This window comes from Vidua chalybeata, chromosome 12 (genome assembly GCF_026979565.1).
Source record: "Vidua chalybeata isolate OUT-0048 chromosome 12, bVidCha1 merged haplotype, whole genome shotgun sequence".
Taxonomy (NCBI): domain Eukaryota; kingdom Metazoa; phylum Chordata; class Aves; order Passeriformes; family Viduidae; genus Vidua; species Vidua chalybeata.
Genome location: NC_071541.1, coordinates 1,386,108 through 1,404,271, shown reverse-complemented (window position 1 = coordinate 1,404,271; position 18,164 = coordinate 1,386,108). Strand labels below are relative to the sequence as shown.

Here is an 18,164-nt window from a genome sequence, read left to right as displayed (position 1 = left end):
GGGAACTGAAAGATTGTTCAAGCTAGAGGATTTTATCCAAAGTCAGCATCCAGAAGTGTGGGTGGACCACTGAGTTGTGATACTTGGTTTGGATTTATTCATTCTACTGTTTCTGTTACAATAATTGGAAAACAAAGATCTGACTTCTGAACTACTCTCAAATACAGGCTGAAGACAGATCATTATTGTCTGGTTGTTTGTGCATAATAAGTCCTTTATTTTTTTTTTTTCCTGTGTAGGCATGTTTCACGTTCTGTCCCATTTCCTTGTAACAGACCAGGCACTTTGGTAAAAGGATGCGGCAGCAGCGTGAAAGGGCAGCTCAGCTCAGCGACCAGTTCACAGCCAGCCACTCGATGCTCAGAGCTGGGTTTCCTCTTTACCTCCCGCAGCTGTGGTTTCTTTCTGTTCTTTTCCTTGTTCGGTTTTTTTACCAGTACTGCCGGAGTGAGTTCACTCTCACATCCACACCTGGCATTTGTCAGCTCTTCTCTTTCTGCAGCTCTCGGGACCCGCAGCTGTCCCCGAGCCCGTGCCAGGGGCCACCAGCGCTGCGGTCCCACCTGGTGCTCTGCTGGCCGTGCGGGATGGAAATCCCCGCGTCCATCTCCTCCAGGATCCTGGCCCGGGAGGGAGCGTGCCCCGGCTTCCCCCTGCTGCCCGGGGAACGCGGCTCCGGCCCTCGCCGGGCTCCTGCCCTGCCTCCAGGGCAGCCCCAGGGCTCGGGGCTGGGCTGCAGGAGCCGCGGCTCACAGAATGCCAGCGTCCCCGAGGCTGGCAAAGCCCTCCCAGCCCGCGGAGTCCCAGCCGGGCCCCAGCCCAGAGCCCTGAGTGCCACCTCCAGGGGACACCTGCAGGGATGGGCACTCCGGCCCTCCCTGGGCGGTGCCACGGCCTGAGCACGCGTTCCTGCTGCAGTCCGGCCGCCGTCCCCGGTTCCCCCGCCTTTCCCCGAGCGCTGGGGCGTGGCTGTGGCCGCGGGGCAGGGCCCGGCGCCGGGACAGGGCCCGCGGTCCGGCCCTGTCCGGGGAGGCCGCGCCGCCGCCCGGCCCCGAGCCGTGCCACGACAGCCCCGCGCCGCCGCGCCCCGCCCCTTTAACGCCGCCGGGCGGTGCCTTTGAGCGACACACCGCGCGTCCAATGGCCGGCGGCCGCTCCCTGCTCCGCGCCGGCTCCACCAATAGCAGCGCGGCGGGGGCGGGCCTTGCGCCGCTCCCAACCCGTGTTTCCCTTGCTCTCTTAAAGGGGCCGCGGCGCGGCGCGGGCGGCGCCGCTGCGCTATGCGCGGGCGGCCATGCGATGGCGGTCGGTGGTGCTGGGGCTGCTGCTGCTGCGGCTCGGGCTGCAGGCGCTGCTGGTGCTGCTGCCCGCGCTGGCCCGCGGGCTCTGCCTGCACCCGCGCCTGCCCTGCCCCGGCCCGCGGCCGCCCGCGCTGCCCGGCCCGCCCGCGGGCGCCGCGGGCCGCGGGGCCCGGCTGTGGGGCGCGGCGGCGGGCGGCGATGAGTACGAGCGGCGCTACAGCGGCGCCTTCCCGCCGCAGCTGCGGGCGCGGCTGCGGGACGCGGCCCGGGGCATGTTCGTGTTCGGCTACGACAGCTACATGGAGCACGCCTTCCCCCGCGACGAGCTGGACCCGCTGCACTGCCGCGGCCGCGGGCCCGACCGCCGCGACCCGTGAGTGCGGCCGGGGAGCGGGGCCCGGCGGGGAACGGCGGCTGAGGGGCCGGGTTAACGAGTGTGTGCTGGAGAGGAGCGGGTTAACGAGTGTGTGCTCGGACTCGGTTAACGAGTGTGTGCTGGGGAGGAGCGGGTTAACGAGTGTGTGCTGGGGACTCGGTTGAGTGTGTGGTGGGACCCGGTTAACGAGTGTGTGCTGGGGACCCGGTTAACGAGTGTGTGCTGGGGACTCGGTTAACGAGTGTGTCCTGGGACTCGGTTAACGAGTGTGTGCTGGGGACTCGGTTAACGAGTGTGTGCTGGGGACCCGGTTAACGAGTGTGTGCTGGGGACTCGGTTAACGAGTGTGTCCTGGGACTCGGTTAACGAGTGTGTGCTGGGGACTCGGTTAACGAGTGTGTGCTGGGGACCCGGTTAACGAGTGTGTGCTGCGGACCGGGTGGGAATGGCTGCTGCGGACCGGGTGGGAATGGCTGCTGCGGACCGGGTGGGAATGGCTGCTGCGGACCGGGTGGGCGCGGCGCGGGGCTGGCATCGCTCCGTGCGTGCCTCCCCGGGGGTCAGGCTGGGCCCAGCCTCCTCCCGGTGCTGCCCGGCCACGGGGCGCTTGGTAACGGGAATAAGCTAAAATACAACAAGTTTCAGCTCTCTGCGAGTCGTGGAGTGGTTTGGGTGGGAAGAGACCCTAAATCCCACCCAGTGCCACCCCTGCCATGGCAGGGACACCTCCCACTGTCCCAGCCTCAGAGTCCAGCCTGGCCTTGGGCACTGCCAGAGATCCAGGGGCAGCCCCAGCTGCTCTGGCACCCTGTGCCAGGGCCTCTCACCCTCCCAGGGAACAATTTCCTGTTAATATCCGGTATAAACCTATTCCCCTTAGGGTGGAAGCCATTTCCTCTTGTCCTGTTACTCCAGTCCCTCTCTGTATTTCTTGTAGTCTCCCTTCAGGTACTGGAATGAACTTCTTTCCATAGTGGGGCAGAGCTGTGGAACAGCTGCCCAAGGAGTCGAGGAGCCTTCCCCTTTGGAGACATTCCAAACCTACCTGGATAGTTCCTGTGTCACCTGCTCCAGGTGACCCTGCCTGCACAGGGGGTTGGACTGGATGATCTGCACAGATCTCTTCCAACCTTAACAATTCTGTGATTCTGCTCTTCCAGCTCCAACCTGAACATCAATGATGTGCTGGGGAACTACTCCCTGACGCTGATCGACGCGCTGGACACGCTGGCGGTGAGTCCTTGGCATGGGGACACTGCCCTGGCTACCCTGGGACCTGCCCTGGCCACCCCAGGGACTGCCCTGGCCACCCCGGGACCTGCCCTGGCCACCCCGGGACCTGCCCTGGCCACCCCAGGGACTGCCCTGGCCACCCAGGACCTGCCCTGGCCACTCCAGGGACTGCCCTGGCCACCCTGGGACCTGCCCTGGCCACCCCAGGGACTGCCCTGGCCACCCTGGGACCTGCCCTGGCCACCCCAGGGACTGCCCTGGCCACCCTGGGACCTGCCCTGGCCACCCCAGGGACTGCCCTGGCCACCCTGGACCTGCCATGGCCACCCCAGGACCTGCCCTGGCCACCCCGGGACCTGCCCTGGCCACCCCAGGGACTGCCCTGGCCACCCTGGGACCTGCCCTGGCCACCCCAGGGACTGCCCTGGCCACCCAGGACCTGCCCTGGCCACTCCAGGGACTGCCCTGGCCACTCCAGGGACTGCCCTGGCCACCCCGGGACCTGCCCTGGCTGGGGGAACTCCCCAAGGCTTACCCAGGTGGTGCAAACAGCTGGATCATGAGCCAACAGCTGGATCATAAACCAGCAGTGTCACATGGGGGGTAACAGAAGAGAGGATAGTTGGAGATGTCAGCAGAGTTTTCCAGAAAAGACAGAGGAAATTTTGGAGCTCCTCCCCAAGTTTCAGACGAGATCTCTTTGGGATGTGCCCAGCGTGGGTGGATTTGAACTGGAACTGCTGTGAGTTGCTGAGAGGTCCATCAGGAGGAGGGTTCATTGTGGGCACAGTGGCTGGAAGAGCCCTGGTTGTTTCACTTGGCAGGCAGGGCCTCACTGACACACAGATCTGTGTGAAGAGTGGTGAAAGGAAGGAGGGGAAAACCTGTACAGCTGCTTCTCACCTACATTTCTGATAAAACTGGAAGATAATGTGAGGAGAAACTCATTTCTGTGCTAGTACCAGGGTATGGGGTCATGAGGAAGAGCTGGGCATTTTCAGAGACCCCAGCAGGGTTCATTATTCTCATCTGTGCAGGCAGGGCAGGTTTTGTGCCTTCTGGAGTGTCAGGGCTCACTGATGTGCTGGAGCCACGGGGATGTGCATCTCCTCTGGAGCAGAAGGTGGTTTGGGCTCTTTGGGATATAAAACCCTTCCCATTCTACCCTGGGACTGCAGCAGTGGTGAGGAGCTGCTTGAGCAGGGCAGCTCTGAGCAGAACTGAAAGCAGAAGTGAGGGAAATGTTGGGTTTTACTGAGAGAAGTTTGGGATCTGTGCTACGTGCCTGATAACGGAGCCTTGCTGTCCTCCATCACCAGTGGGGCAGTGCTTAACTTCTTTCCTCAAATGTAAAGGTTCTGGTTGCTACATCTCTTGTGTTTCAGAAGCTGCTGCATGGGGCAAGCCTGTTCTGCTCTTCATTGCTCAGACCAAACACGTGATGCTTCCCCACTGGGTCTGGGCAATGGGGACAGCTGGCACCTGGTGCTTTGGTTAAAAATTTATGTCCCAGCCTTTCCATGAGCTCAGGCAAGCAGGAACCTGGGTTTTCCTTCCACATTCCTGCTCCCCTGAAGCTCAGGCTGAATTGACATCTGTCTCTGGATGCAGTGGAAATCACTTCCTAGGTTAGACCTGTGGGAAGCAGGCACTCCTGGTTGTGCAGTGTTGGGTCAGGAGCATGACAGGTTGGACTGGCCTTTGGTCAAATAAACATTCAATCAAACTTCATTGTTCTGCAAGTTGTGTTCTGTTTTAAGCAAGTTGTGTCAGTTTTAAGCTGAACTTAACTCTTGAACTGATAGTTCAGGCAGTTTGAATACTCAATGTGCTAAATCTGACTGCTTGGCTAAGATGTGAACTTGCCATTCTCTTCCCCAACCCTCTTCTGAAGCAACAACTGTGCAAACTAGCTTTTTTTTTTTCTGTAAAAGGTAATGGGAAACTCCTCAGAATTCCAGAAGGCAGTGAAGTTGGTGATTGACACAGTTTCATTTGACAAAGACTCAACAGTCCAAGTTTTTGAGGCAACAATCAGGTATGTGGTGCTGAGTTTCTGTCTTTAAAGGTTAAAGACTTGGTGTGTGTAATTCAAAGTGAAATCATTGATTAGGAGGTCTTTGGCAGGCTTTATTCCCTAAATTGTTCCTCAAGTAAGCTGTTTCTTAATATTCTATGAAAATATCCCATCCTTTCATATAGGAAACCATTTTAATCAGTCCTGTGTGACCTGGAGCAGTGAGACAGTGGTTGGCTCTGTGCTTGCAGCAGAGACTCAGATCTCTGCCCAACAAACAACCCTGGGACAGCTTTTCCCTGCTTTGTTTTTGTTTCATGGACTTCTGCTCACTTTCACTTTCATTTTAGATGAAAACCACTCTTCTCTGTTGGAAATGGGTTTAGATACTGTCTGATTTTGAAGGGTTTCATTTTCTGAGTGTCTCAAGCAGTGTTTATTCCTGCTTCACTTGGCCCTAACCCTAAGGCTTTATTTTTTTCTGATTACTAAGTTTATGTAACACCCTTCCTGCCATTTGCAGGGACAAGGAGGTCTTCAGTCCTAATCAGACTTGTTACAAGAACTCCTGGGTTAGGTAAATTTTGCAGAACCAGGTTTTGGAACTGTGGCTGACAGCAGCATGACTTCTACATGTGTTCACTACTGGTGGGGGAAAACCAGATCATTTTGTGTGGTGCCTGTAAGGAGCACAAAGTAATAATTCTGTCAGACAGGACTGCAGTAAGGTGTTTAGGTGAACAATGAGGTTCAGAACAGACTGAAAACCTGAATTTTCCTTTTCCCACAGGGTTTTGGGAAGCCTGCTGTCTGCCCACATCATAATTACAGACACCAAGCAGCCCTTTGGTGACATGACCATTAAGGATTATGACAATGAGCTGCTGCACTTGGCTCATGACCTGGCAGTGAGGCTGCTCCCAGCCTTTGAGAACACCAAAACTGGCATTCCCTATCCCCGGGTGAGTGGACACAGCAGCCCTGGGGAAATAGGCTCAAAGCAGTGTTTCACCTGTCCTGCAACTTAAATGTTGTGCCCTTTTATGTGCACTTGGGGTATTGAGCCTGCTCTAAGTTATTCTAAAATGACACAGGGGAAACTGCCCTGAGTTTTTGTGACATGGGTAATACAAGTTGCTCCTTCTGTCTAGTAAATGTTTTCCCTGGGCTGATTTTCACTGTGTTTATTGTTCCCTGTGGGTCAGGAGTCATTTGTTCCTGTGCTGGTTGGCTGGAGCATTCCCTGCCCTGTGTCACACAGCAGCAAACAATTCTGTCATTAACAAGGAATACTGTAAAGGCAAATAGCTGAGGAAAGTGACTCTATTGGTGACTTGCTACTAAAACAATGATATTAGAATAAAACTCTTCTGAAGTATTTATCATACTGGGCTTGGAATTTGCAATTTTCCTGAAGACTGCTCAGTGGGTTCTCAATACTCTGGGATTCTTGGATGCTGCAGCCTCTTGCTTTAAGCAGATGCAGTTGGCAAGAAGGATGTCACTACTACTGGAACAATCCTAAGCTGCAAAACTAAAATTAGCACTTGCCTGGCTGCTCTTAATTTCTGGAGACAGCAGCACTGCCTTTCCTCCAGACCTGCCAGGCTGTAGAAATGTGAATTTTCACTTCTGTTCAGGGCCTGGTAAAGCAGCTGAGGGTGGTGTAACTTCCCTTCAGCACTGTGTTCCAAGGGGAAGGGGAGGAGCATCCACTGAGGAAGCTCTTGGTTTCAAGAGCACAAACTGAAGGGCAGCAAAGAAGGAAAAGCCTGAATGTTTAGTGAAAGGCATGAAAAAGTGAAGTTTGCAAGGGTTAGCAAGTATAAGAGAAAAATGAGGCTTGCCCACTTTAGGCATGATGCTGTAAAGCTGGAAGAAGAATGTCAGGAATTCTCCAGGAAAGCTTTCCAAGCAGCAGTGTGCTGGTTTTGTGTCTCTGTGCACATTCCATGCTGCACATTGTGCACTAACTACCAAAGAGGCTTGTTCCTAAAGGTGAGGGTGCAGCTGTGAGCACAGCTGGCTGAGTGCAGCCTGCCTGTCCCTGTTCACAGGTGAACCTGAAGAAGGGGGTTCCTCCAGACAGCCACAATGAGACCTGCACAGCAGGAGCTGGATCCTTGCTGGTGGAGTTTGGGATCCTCAGCAGGCTGCTTGGTGATTCCACATTCGAATGGGTGGCCAGGAGAGCTGTGAAGGCCCTGTGGAGCCTCAGGAGCAATAACACTGGACTGCTGGGTAATGTCTGCGTGCTGCTGTGTTAGCCTCAGGCTGTGCCATCAGGCCACAGTTCCTTCACGTGCCCTCAACCTTTGTCCTTCTGCTCCCTCTGTAGCTGTTTGGTCACGTTCTCCTTGTGTACCCAGGGGATGTGTTGGACCAATGGCACTTTGGGGCTTTCCAAGAAAAATGGAGTCTCTGAAAGTCTCCTTGGGGCACAGGTTTTCAACTCAAATTTTTCACAAAAGTGGGGAATGGAACTGAAAGCCCTGATTTGTGTCCCCATTAATATAATTCAGATTGGCAGATGACTAAAAGTACTTAAAATAACTGCATGCGTGTGGGTGTTCCTCAGATGAATGCACCACTGTAGCACTTCATCTGATGTTAATCTTTGATTCTTCCTCCTTGAGAATTTCTGAATGTGTAATATTCCCAAGTCTTGACTGGATTGTTTCTCTCTGATATATTCAGCAACCTCAGACTAAACTTTTTGTTTGTTCTGAAAGGAAATGTTGTGAACATCCAGACTGGTCACTGGGTTGGAAAGCAGAGTGGACTGGGAGCAGGGTCAGATTCATTCTATGAGTACCTGCTGAAGTCCTACATCCTCTTTGGGGAAAAGGAAGACCTGGAGATGTTCAACGCTGCTTATCAGAACATTCAGAACCACTTGAGGAGAGGGTATGTGATTCATGTCAGCATCAATTCCTTGAGCAGTGAATCCTCCAGCAGGATCTGGAACACATCTGTTTATAGTGCTTTGTGTCATGCTCTAGAAAATCTGTTCTCCTTTTTCTGTAAGAAGTAAAATATCATTTCCATGGTAGTGTCCTCATTCCTCAGCAACTGATGGGGTGCAGAGAAGCCAAACTGCTTCCTGTCCCATTTATAAATGTTAAGGCTGAGAAAAGTCTGGCACTGCAAAAGAAATGTTTTAAATTGGCTGCTTTGTTCTTCTGAAAGCCTGATCTTGCCTAGCATGACTTTTTGGTAGAAATTCTGCTGGCAGAGCTCTAAGATAGGATCCCTTTATGAATTAACTTCTCTGAGAGCATGACTGAGGTTTGGGTTCCTTTCACAAGGAGCACAGCACAGCAAACCAGTGGCTGCTTGCCTTTGGTGGTGACAGTGAGCTGTGCCCTGCTCACACACAGTGTGTGCTGTGTCCTGCTCACACACAGTGTGCTGATCACACACAGTGCCCTGCTCACACACAGTGTCCTGCTCACACACAGTGTGCTGTGCCCTGCTCACACACAGTGAGCTGTGCCCTGCTCACACACAGTGTCCTGCTCACACACAGTGTGCTGCTCACACACAGTGTGCTGTGCCCTGCTCACACACAGTGTCCTGCTCACACACAGTGTCCTGCTCACACACAGTGTGCTGCTCACACACAGTGTGCTGTGCCCTGCTCACACACAGTGTGCTGCTCACACACAGTGTGCTGTGCCCTGCTCACACACAGTGCCCTGCTCACACACAGTGCCCTGCTCACACACAGTGTGCTGTGCCCTGCTCACACACAGTGCCCTGCTCACACACAGTGTGTGCTGTGCCCTGCTCACACACAGTGTGCTGTGTGCTGCTCACACACAGTGCCCTGCTCACTCACAGTGTGCTGTGCCCTGCTCACACACAGTGCCCTGCTCACACACAGTGAGCTGTGCCCTGCTCACACACAGTGCCCTGCTCACACACAGTGAGCTGTGCCCTGCTCACACACAGTGCCCTGCTCACACACAGTGCCCTGCTCACACACAGTGTGCTGTGCCCTGCTCACACACAGTGTGCTGTGCCCTGCTCACACACAGTGTGCTGTGCCCTGCTCACACACAGTGCCCTGCTCACACACAGTGTGCTGTGCCCTGCTCACACACAGTGCCCTGCTCACACACAGTGAGCTGTGCCCTGCTCACACACAGTGTGCTGTGCCCTGCTCACACACAGTGTGCTGTGCCCTGCTCACACACAGTGTGCTGTGCCCTGCTCACACACAGTGCCCTGCTCACACACAGTGTGCTGTGCCCTGCTCACACACAGTGCCCTGCTCACACACAGTGTGCTGTGCCCTGCTCACACACAGTGCCCTGCTCACACACAGTGTGCTGTGCCCTGCTCACTCACAGTGTGCTGATCACACACAGTGTGCTGTGTGCTGCTCAGGCAGAGCACTGCCCTGTTGCTGTTGTTCCCTGGCAGGAGGGAGGCCTGCAATGAAGGAGAAGGGGACCCTCCCCTGTATGTCAACGTGAACATGTACACGGGCCAGCTGATGAACACCTGGATTGACTCTCTGCAGGCCTTCTTCCCTGGACTGCAGGTAAGCTTTCCTTCTGGTAAAGGCCCATCCTAATCCTGGGCTGGGATTGAGTCTGAGTTCTGAGCTGAGCTCCCACCTGTGGGTTTGCATCTGGCTGCTCTGATAAGAGTTCAGTTCAGCTCTGCATTAACACAACAATGTGGGGAGGCCTGGCCTGTTCTCTGCTAGATCTGAGAGACTTTCAACTTCCCTCTTTTAACCTCAGCATTTGTATTCTGTGCTGTGAGGCTCTGCTAAAGCTTTTACTGCAAAGAATGAATGCATTAGTACTTTTGGGGGGTTATTTTCTGTGTGTTTTATGGGAGAAGGGTTGTATTTGATGCCTCATTCTCATCTTTGCTGGCCTGCAGCACTAAGTGTGTTCATGTCTGGCTGCTCTTGTGCCCAGGTGTTGATAGGAGATGTGGAAGATGCCATTTGTCTCCATGCCTTCTATTATGCCATATGGAAACGCTATGGGGCTCTCCCAGAGAGGTACAACTGGCAGCTGCAGGCCCCAGATGTTCCCTTTTACCCGCTGAGGCCAGAGCTGGTGGAGTCCACATATCTCCTTTATCAGGTATTTGACTTCCCTGAGTTGCACATCGTGGCTTGGCCAAAATGCTTTTGTTCAGAAAGTCACTTTATCCCCCCCGAGCTCTGGGCAGCTGAATTTTGGCAGCCCTGGAGCTGCCTCTTGTCATGTGGAGTCTCTGGGCAGGCACTGCAGTGTTGTGCAATGTTGTTGCTCTGCTGTTTGCCTTTTTTATAAGGCAGGCAAAAACAACACTAAACAACCTTTTCTAAAAGCTGCTGGCAGATTTTTACAAGGCAGAGAGACCTGTGACTGCTCAACCAAAATTGTTGAAGTAAATGTAACAGCTTTCCTTGCAATACTGCCCAGGCACAGGTAGAATAAACTAAAATAACTGTCTGCCTACAAGGAAGGGATCAGAGAGTTTGGATTTACTGCAGGTTTTCTAGGATTTGCACTAAAGCAAATGTGAGAAGCTTGCACTGGCTAATCTAAGTCATGCTCCTATAAAGATAAGTGTGCTGTGATACACAAGACTCTGGTACCAATAGGCCTTTGTTGTGTTATTTTTACAGGATTTCAGAATTGCTGACTCTAACTCTTGTCTGTCTTCCTTATTTAGGCCACAAAGAACCCATTTTACCTTCATGTGGGAATGGATATTCTGCAGAGTTTGGAAAAATATACAAAAGCAAAGTCAGTCTTCAATGTTCTTTTCTTCTCTCAGTGCTATTTATCTACATTTTATTATACAAATATTATATAGAATCCAGTCTGCCACATGTAGGTAAACCAGAAAACCCAGCCCTCCTTGAAAGCCACAAGTGATGATTTATTTATCGAGCATTTCTTTCTTTCCCATCTGAAAATGAAATTATAGTCCAGTGGCAACTTTATACCTTTGGAATTTTATCACTGCCTTTCAAAATGCTTTGTTGATGATCAGCTGCTAAAAACTGCTGAAAACAGTAGTTGGGATTTTTCCTAGGGATCCTGCAAGATGATTTCTCAGCTCATGGTGTTTAGCTGAACTGAGGGATGGCCCCTAAGGCAGATGCTGTTGGATATCAGCTTCCATTCAAGACAGCAGCAGTGAATCCTGACTTTAATACTGAGTAGCTGAACTTCTTGCAAGGCTCAGGGGGAAGACAATGAATTTTTATTCCTTATTATGAATTGACTCATTCTCTAGACAAATGTGTAGTGACTGCCAGGTCAGACATTGCTGCTGAGTGGGGTTCAGGTGATCACAGAGCCCTCAGCACCCCAGAACCAATAACCAGTGAGTGCTTGCACAACATGCCTGTTCCATTTGAACTTCACCCCTGGCAGCTGGAGTGCTCTGAGGTGAGGGGACATTGGAGAGCAGGCCAGCTGGAACTGAACCCAAACCCATGTCCAATGTTGCAGGTGTGGCTATGCCACGTTGCACCACGTGGTGGAGAAGACGAAGGAGGATCGAATGGAGAGCTTTTTTCTCAGTGAAACCTGTAAATATTTGTACCTGGTACGTGTCTGTTCCTCATTGCCAAGGCAACGTGCACAAAAATGGCAGAGGAGGGGGCAGGAGGTTATTAATTATTAATTAGAAGCTGGCTTGGGGGTGGGGCGCCGTGACAACCTGCTGGGCTCTGGGGTTTGTGTGTGGGGGTGATTCAGGCTGAGCTCCTCTTCTGTGACCTCACCCCAATCTCTGAGCTGGGGCAGCTGCCCAGGTGTGGTTCCTGAACCTGGAGAGCTGCAGATCTCTGGGAAGAGGCTGCAAAGGAGAGGGAGCAGGGCTGGAGGGAGCTGCTGCTCAGCTCTCAGCTAATTGCTGCTTGCAGCCCTCCTGCCTGGGGCAGCCTCTGCTTTCTCCCCGCTGAGCTTTGGCACTCACAGGAGAAAGCATTTGGGCTGACATTGCCTAAACTCCTGTTCTCAATCTCCTTTAGTGCAGAAAACCAAATAAATCTGTGACTGAGTGGATGCCAGCCTAGAAATGCCTCACAGAGCAGCTTAGAAAAATAAGGGCTCTTTAAGTTGTGCGAGTTTTTCTTCTGCTCTCCTCTTCTAACTGCTCAGATCAATCCCTTGCATTAAGACTATTTATTTCCATCTGCTCCAGCATTATTTAGCACTAAAAGGTGTTTTTGTGTGATCCTTCAAAGCATGAGTACCTGTTTCCAACTGCTTGTTACTGGGAGGTGGAGGCTGTGGCACACCTACAGTGACTGTCTCTCCCACCCATCTCTCCTTCAGTTGTTTGATGAAGAGAATCCAGTGCACAAATCTGGGAATAAGTTCATGTTTACTACTGAGGGCCACGTCGTGTCTGTGGACGAGCGTTTCCGGACCTCGCTGTGGGAGGACATCCTGCCTGCACAGGAGGGCAGCGCCCACAAAACCAAAGCCACCGAGCTCAAGGCAGCCAACTTCAGCTCCAACGTAAGGAACACACAGGCTGCTCCTGCCTGGGCAGGGAGAGGGCCAGGCAGGACAGACTGAGCCTTTGGAAGTGCTGCTGTGGAGCGTTTCCTTTAGAAATGCTCAGCACCTGAGGAGCTCCCCTGAAAAAGCACTTTCAGCAGCAGCATAAATGGGATCGTGTGTGGGATTCTGGTGAAGGTGAAACCTGTCCCCTTTGAAGTATTTTGCAGCTGGTTTTTCTTTGTTCTTTGTTAATTTACTTGCAGTTATTTTTCCCTTCCCCTTTTCTTGGCCCTTAAAACTCTCCAGTGTTGCTGTCAGGGGCAAAGGGAGAAGCAGAGGGTCATCTAGACCAAGCTTTGTCTTCCTCAGTGTGGTTTTGGGGACCTTTCTTAGCAAGGCCTCAACTGACCCCAGAGCTGTGGCTCCAGTGCCCATCACCAACCAAAACAGATCTGGTTTTAATCACAGAATGGTTCCAGTTGAAAGGACCTTAAAGATCATCTCATTCCACCCCCATGGGCAGGGACACCTGCCACGGACAATTTTTTAAAATATCTCCTGGTGAGTTCTGGTGTGGTTCCTTCCCTCCTCCCTGCAGAGCTCCAGAAAAAAAGAGCATTATTTTAAATGTTCACAGTTGTCATAGTGAAGGAAATCTCAGTTGCACAACAAGCTGTGCTGTGTGTTTGGAAGCTGCAGCCTGCACTGAGGAAACACTTGCTGCTCATTTATGGGATTTGTGCTGGAAGTCGGCAAAGAACGAGGGAAAGTTGGAGGAAAAAGTGTTATTTGGTGCAGTTTTCTGTACTGGGAGGATCTGAAAGGATTGCAGAGGGGATGGGCTTGCCTGGGTTTGGATCTGAGTTTTTAAAAGATGTCAATTTTCTCAACAGTGTAACAGAGTCCCTGATGAGAGGAGGTACCTGCTGCCCCTGAAGAGCAACTACATGAGACAGATCGACAGAATGGTGGGGCTGATCTGAGGGGCTCTGCAGGGGAACTGGGGAGGAGCTTGGCACTCCTCTGCAGACATTGCTCCCCTTCAGCTGCTCCCTGCACAGGCTGAGTCCCCCAGGTGTCCCCTGGGCCTGTGGTCAGCCCTGGGCACAAGGGAGAGGGAGCTCAGTCCTCCGAGCTGGGGTAACCTCCTGTGCCACCTGAACAAACAGCTCTTGTTTCAAGACTTCCTATGAGAAATGTTGTTGCAAATGAAGGCTGAATATATTTTAAAAGAAAAAGAAGGCAAATTGGCCTGTGCCACTTAGCTACCTCTTTGTAGCTGTGTTACAAATGTCCCTCTAGAGCAGGGTCTGGTATTTAATTTGAAATGATCTCGGGGCCTGGGGAAGGAGTGGGGAAGTGCAATTTTTTACACCAAGTTGAATTATTGAATTTTTCTGACTAGCAATACACAACCTAAAGGTCTACTCAGGTAGGAACCCACTGGGTTTGCTGAAACAAAACTGCTCTGTGTACTCTTGGAAAGATCACTCCTGGTGGTGTAAGAGCTGCTGGTAGAGTCTGACATCCCTCACACCACAGCTGATAGGAGCTGCAGGGCTGTGAGAGAGAGCCTGTAGCTGCAGAAACCAGTGATCAAACCAATCCAGGTGCCTTTTTGGAAGGGAATGGGGGGAGGGAAGGGGGAATTGCAAAGCCACTCAGGCAGGAGTTCCCAAAGTTTCCTTGTTTGCCATGTTCTAGTGCCTTTTCAGAGAGATGCTGCTAAGAACTGGTGTCACAGTACATGAAGAACAAACTATTTCACATTCCTGACAGGATTCATGTGTTAGTGCCTTAAGTTCTCTTCACTGGCAGGGAAAACTGAGCTTCCTTGGGAAGATGGAAAAGTATTTCTGATGAGCTGGTTGCAAAATACAGTGGAACCCAAAGTCACTTAAAAAGAGATGTTTGGAGTTTTTTTGAAGATACTGGAAAAATATCTGTGAACTTTCAGGAAGAAGGCAGTTAAGGGCTTGAGGGATGACAACAAACTGAGGCCAAAACAACTATTTTAAATATAGCAAGTTTTTTTTTTCTGATGGTTGCTTATATACTTCTAACTTTTGACTACAGTGGAAGTAGTAGAATGTTATTTTTGGGTTAATGACTTCTAAATTGAGGCATAAATACAAGGGCAACTTGATCTGCTGTATTTTCACCTTCTTACAACAACACTGGTTTTCATAAACCACCTGTTGCAACTCAGAACATTTCTAATAAATACGAAGTTTGTGCTGGAGAGGTTATTGTTGGAATCTTTCAATGTACAGAGGCATCTCAGGGACTTTGTTGTAGAATCTTCTATTCCATGATAGTTGAATCTTGTGTTCAGGCAAAAAAAAAATAATCATCAAGTCTTCTTAGTCTTATTATGTATGTTTGAGAGGGTGAAGGGTTGCAGGGGGGAGAGGGAAATAGGTTAAAATTTCCCAAAATATTGCAATAGAAGGGATTGCCTTGGTGTTTGAGGCAGCTGGTGATTCCAGCTCCTGTAGAATTGCTTTGCCAAAGGTATTACCAGAGTGTCTGAGTTGTCTGTTTCAGAGGAAAAGAGGAATTCAAGGTGTTGTGATGCAGAGAGGTGTTGGGAGAGGTTCAGGCTGTGCTGCCAGTACAGGGTGGGAAGGGCAGAGGCACAGAGGTCTGGGCTCTCAAATGCTGCTCCTGGGCCAGCTGGGCTCAGCCAGCTCTGGAATGAGAAGTGGTGGGGTGGGAGCCCAGCACAGCACCCCACACTGGCTGTGTGAGCTCACGGGGTGGCAGTGCCAGGGGGGGCAGGATTTGGGGATGGGCAGGACACCAGGAAGGACAGCACACCAGGACAGACACACCCTCAGTGCAGTGGGGGCTTCTCCTGGTCCTGGTTTGTCCCTGACTCCCAGTTGAGCTCCCTGAATGTGACTCTGGCCACTCTCTCTGTGATTGTGCCTTCTGAACTCCTGAACCCAGGGGAGGGTCCCAGCCCAGGATTGTGCACAGAATCTGTTCAGAGCTTTCCAGACAGAATTCCATGACTGTGAGGAAGTTGCACAACTGTTTTGCTATTGTGTTTTCCTTGTGATTGCCAGGAGTAGTGAAAGGTGGCTGAGAATGAGAGCAGCCCAGACAGGAATTGCAGCCTTCCAGCCAAACACAGTCAGCTTCCCTTGGGAAGTGCTTTGGAATTTCTGCTGCCAGGTGATGTGACAGTCATCTTTCCATAGGAATGCTCTTTATCCTCACAGAAACTGGTGGTAAAAACTCCGTGTTCCATCAGGAGCCAACTTTTCTTCCTCTTTGTTCTAAAACTGCTTGGATATGTTTTTACTCTGTAAGGACAGGGCACCTGTTATGAACTAAAATGAGAGCTTTTGTACAAGTCAATGGCATCAAAATGGAGCTGATAACAGTGCTGGAATCACCTGCTGAAACAGACTCTTGTATTTCTTGGTATCGTGCAATATCAGGTTTTCTGAACTGAAAGTGCCATCTATGCTTAATTGTTATTTATCCATGAAGTATTTAACTGAGGACAGGAAACTTGGAAGAGGACCAAATGTGCTTTCATGAAATGTCCTGAATTTTCAACACTTGGCTTGCCTTTTGCAAATCTCCATTAAAAAATAGTGTGTTTGACTACTTTGATGTGTGTTTTTCCTGTAGGGAACCTCCCTGCACCTTCTGTACACTGGGATTTCATCTGGTTAGAGCTGGGAGAATCCCATTTATTCTTCCTGCAGGAGAATAAAACCCACCCCAAAACAACAGGGCTCTCTTCTCCCCTTGTTCCCCTTTCTCTCCATGAGGATTTGGGGGCAGCTGAGAGCAGGGATTGGTGTGGGATAGGTGAAGTGTGGCAGTTCTGTCTCTTGAGCAGGTCCTGACCTCTCTGCTGGGATCCCCAGTCCTTTGTCCAATCAGTCCATGAAAAACCTGGTTCAGGTGGGAATTCTGCACCAAGAACCTTGCTGGGCTCTCTCCAGCCCACGGATAACCAGCCTGGGAATCAGCTCGTGCTGGGTTTGAGAACAGGAACGTGGCAATGAGCTGTCTGACCATCACTCTTTGATTTATTGGTTCTCTTTTGCTGCTTTTCCCTCCTGGATTTGTTTGCTGTCTGATGGGCATTCTCTCTTGTGTTGTTTCCTGGTTTGCAGTCCTGGTGCAGAGGCTGCTGCAGCTGGCAGGATGTTTGCTGTGTCTGGATCAATCTCCACGTTCCAGGGAAATGTCTGCTGGACATCCACGATGGGGATTTTGCAGTGCTTTTCAAATTCCTCTGTGTTTTTGGATAGTGACATCTTTGCCTTTCTTTACTTTTGCTGCATTCTGACTTCTAAGAGTCAACTCTAAAGTGAATGTAAAGGGGCTGAAATGCTGATTTTGGGGCAAGCACCCCAGCTCTGATGGTTTTTTCCCTGTGGCTGCACATTTTCCAGTGGAGTCACTGCCCTGAGCTGCTGTTGGCTGTCATTCCTTAGCTTGTCTCGCTGCCTCATCTGCTCCCAGAGTATTGAGCAGCTCTGGGTGGGACTGAGTGCTTTGATTGCAGCTTTTCCAGCCCACTTTTAAGAAATTATTTCCAAAAAAAAGCCACTCTGCCATTGTTGCTTTCCTGAGAGATTGGAGTGCAGTAAGATCGCTCGTGATACAAGATTTAAAATCCAAAAATGTGACTGAAAACTCGCTTTTTTAGAGTGAAATGCACGGGACTACCTCGGTTTTAGAGCAGGCCAGGGGTCTGGGATGCTGTAGCTCCGGTTTGCCTCCAGCAGAGCCCTCTCTTGTGCCACGCTTCGAGGCTTTGGCTGAGCCACTGAAACCTCGGTGTCCCCCGGGCGCAGCGCTGGGAAAAGCAGTTCTACATCTTCCCGGGGAAATGCGGGATCAGCACCGCCCGGGGAGCTGCAAAGCATCGCCGACAGGGAAAGGGGACACGGCTCTGCTCGTCCCTACACACGTTCACCTTTATCCGGGCTCGGAACTGCTCTTCGAGAGGGATTTCGTGCCTCTGATCACCTCTTGTATGGTTTATCCACCTAAAAGACACCGAGAAACGTCTCTTGTGCCCCTTCAGCCTCGTTTGTCCCCTTTGTGCCCCCACTGATGAGAGGCCGCTGGGTTGGGACCATTTAACTGAAAAGAGCCTTTTTTTCCCCCAGGAGATTTTGGTTGCCTGGCATTTCGCAGGGCTGGGGCAGGAGAGCTCGGGGCTGCTCCAGCCTGGCCCGAGCACTGCAGTGCCCGGGGCTGGTCACTCCCATCTTTCCAGGGCAGGCAGCACCGCGGGTTCTTCCAACAGCAGCCCCGGGGGAAGCTGGTTCTTATTCAGGTAAGGGCGAGAAAGGCACCAGTCCTCAGCTGGTGAGGATGCTCTGACCTCCTGTACTAGCCACAGGTGGGAACTGGGAGAGCTGGGAGCAGCCCCAGCCCAGCCTTGGTGGTCAGGGCTGGATTTACTGGGTCCAGGGAGGAGTTCCAGTCCCCATGGGGAGCAACTGGTGTGACTGGGAGTGCCCCAGTGCCCCCTGCCCTGGGGACAGTGGAGATCATGGGGAGAGCTCCCTGGATTTGGGACGTTGTGAACTCCCTGGAACTGGGAGATCAGGGGTACAACTCTCTTGGTTTTGGAGATTGTGGGGAGAAATCCCTGGAATCTGGAGATTGTGGGGAGAAATCCCTGGAATCTGGAGATCATGGGGAGAACTCCCTGGAATCTGGAGATCATGGGAAACACTCCCTGGAATCTGGAGATTATGAGGAGAATTCCCGTGGCATTG

General features: G+C 51.8%; 1 protein-coding gene across 1 annotated transcript; it reads left to right on the top strand.

Moving 5' to 3' along the window:
* Positions 1-235: 235 nt before the first annotated feature.
* Positions 236-16,020, top strand: EDEM1 (ER degradation enhancing alpha-mannosidase like protein 1). The gene is made up of 12 exons (XM_053954182.1): positions 236-1,674; positions 2,838-2,910; positions 4,845-4,948; positions 5,718-5,889; positions 6,985-7,168; positions 7,660-7,834; positions 9,356-9,476; positions 9,865-10,035; positions 10,613-10,686; positions 11,401-11,497; positions 12,232-12,417; positions 13,296-16,020. The coding sequence occupies exons 1-12, from the start codon at positions 1,295-1,297 to the stop codon at positions 13,383-13,385; spliced, it is 1,827 nt and encodes a 608-aa protein (XP_053810157.1). The 5' UTR covers positions 236-1,294; the 3' UTR covers positions 13,386-16,020.
* Positions 16,021-18,164: the final 2,144 nt, after the last annotated feature.